The 2003-nt window shown below is 61.7% G+C and overlaps 1 protein-coding gene across 1 annotated transcript in view; it reads left to right on the forward strand.

Annotated features, from left to right (window-relative positions):
- LOC107573874 (zinc finger CCCH domain-containing protein 13-like) overlaps nt 1-2003 on the forward strand; it is a 43473-nt gene that overhangs the window by 40768 nt on the left and 702 nt on the right. Inside the window, exons 10-12 of the mRNA XM_016260333.1 lie at nt 896-925; nt 986-1045; nt 1146-1325. Of these exons, the coding sequence (XP_016115819.1) occupies nt 896-925; nt 986-1045; nt 1146-1325 (270 nt within the window). The remainder of the gene's footprint in view (nt 1-895; nt 926-985; nt 1046-1145; nt 1326-2003) is intronic.

Genomic DNA, 2003 nt, shown 5'->3' on the forward strand with positions numbered 1-2003 from the left:
GGGGCCCGCCCAGAACGCGGAAGCCATGAGGACAAGGGCAGGGACAAAAGGCCTGACCGAGGGAGCCGTCCAGAACTCGCAAGTCATGAGGACAAGGGCAGGGACAAAAGGCCTGGCCGGGGGGGCCGCCCAGAAAACGCAAGCCACGAGGACAAGGGCAGGGACAAAAGGCCTGACCGAGGGGGCCGTCCAGAGCATGTAAACGGCCGCACGGGGGGGGCCGCCAAAAAACCGAAAGCCACGAGGACAAGGGCAGGGACAAAAGGCCTGACCGAGGGGGCCGTCCAGAACACGGAAGCCACGAGGACAAGGGCAGGGACAAAAGGCCTGATCGAGGGGGCCGCCCAGAACAAGCAAGCCATGAGGACAAGGGCAGGGACAAAAGGCCTGACAGAGGGGGCCGCCCAGAAATCGCAAGCCATGAGGACAAGGGCAGGGACAAAAGGCCTGACCGAGGGGGCCGCCCAGAACAAGCAAGCCATGAGGACAAGGGCAGGGACAAAAGGCCTGATCGGGGGGGCCGCCCAGAACAAGCAAGCCATGAGGACAAGGGCAGGGACAAAAGGCCTGATCGGGGGGGCCGCCCAGAACAAGCAAGCCATGAGGACAAGGGCAGGGACAAAAGGCCTGATCGGGGGGGCCGCCCAGAACAAGCAAGCCATGAGGACAAGGGCAGGGACAAAAGGCCTGATCGGGGGGGCCGCCCAGAACAAGCAAGCCATGAGGACAAGGGCAGGGACAAAAGGCCTGATCGGGGGGGCCGCCCAGAACAAGCAAGCCATGAGGACAAGGGCAGGGACAAAAGGCCTGACAGAGGGGGCCGCCCAGAAAACGCAAGCCACGAGGACAAGGGCAGGGACAAACGGCCTGACCGAGGCGGCCGTCCAGAACAGGGAAGCCATGAGGACAAGGGCAGGGACAAGAGGCCTGACCGAGGGGGCCGTCCAGAGCATGTAAGCCATGAGGACGAGGGCAGGGAAAAAAGGCCTGACCGAGGGGGCCGTCCAGAACATGGAAGCCATGAGGATAAGGGCAGAGACAAAAGGCCTGACCAATTAGGCCGTCCAGAACACACAAGAGATGAGGACAGGGGCGCGGAGGGAAAGCGTAAACTCAAGCCACGAGGACAAGGGCAGGGACAAAAGGCCTGACCGAGGGGGCCGTCCAGAACACGGAAGCCATGAGGACAAGGGCAGGGACAAAAGGCCTGACCGAGGGGGCCGGCCAGAGCATGTAAGCCACGAGGACAAGGGCAGGGACAAAAGGCCTGACCGAGGGGGCCGTCCAGAAGATGGAAGCCATGAGGACAAGGGCAGAGACAAAAGGCCTGACCAATTAGGCCATCCAGAACACACAAGCCATGAGGACAAGGGCAGGGACAAAAGGCCTGACCGAGAAGGCCGTCCAGAGCTTGTAAGCCACGAGGACAAAGGCAGGGACAAAAGGCCTGACCGAGGGGGCCGTCCAGAACATGGAAGCCATGAGGACAAGGGCAGAGACAAAAGGCCTGACCAATTAGGCCATCCAGAACACACAAGCCATGAGGACAAGGGCAGGGACAAAAGGCCTGACCGAGAAGGCCGTCCAGAGCTTGTAAGCCACGAGGACAAAGGCAGGGACAAAAGGCCTGACCGAGGGGGCCGTCCAGAACATGGAAGCCATGAGGACAAGGGCAAGGACAAAAGGCCTGACCAAGGGGGCCGCCCAGAACAAGCAAGCCATGAGGACAAGGGCAGGGACAAAAGGCCTGACCGAGGGGGCCATACAGAACAAGCAAGCCATGAGGACAAGGGCAGGGACAAACGGCCTGACCGAGGGGGCCGTACAGAACAAGCAAGCCATGAGGACAAGGGCAGGGACAAAAGGCCTGTCCGAGGGGGCCGCCCAGAACAAGCAAGCCATGAAGACAAGGGCAGGGACAAAAGGCCTGACCAAGGGGGCCGTCCAGAACAAGCAAGCCATGAGGACAAGGGCAGGGACAAAAGGCCTGACCGAGGGGGCCG

This window comes from Sinocyclocheilus grahami, unplaced genomic scaffold (assembly GCF_001515645.1).
Source record: "Sinocyclocheilus grahami isolate Dianchi unplaced genomic scaffold, SAMN03320097.WGS_v1.1 scaffold2055.1, whole genome shotgun sequence".
Classification (NCBI taxonomy): Eukaryota; Metazoa; Chordata; class Actinopteri; order Cypriniformes; family Cyprinidae; genus Sinocyclocheilus; species Sinocyclocheilus grahami.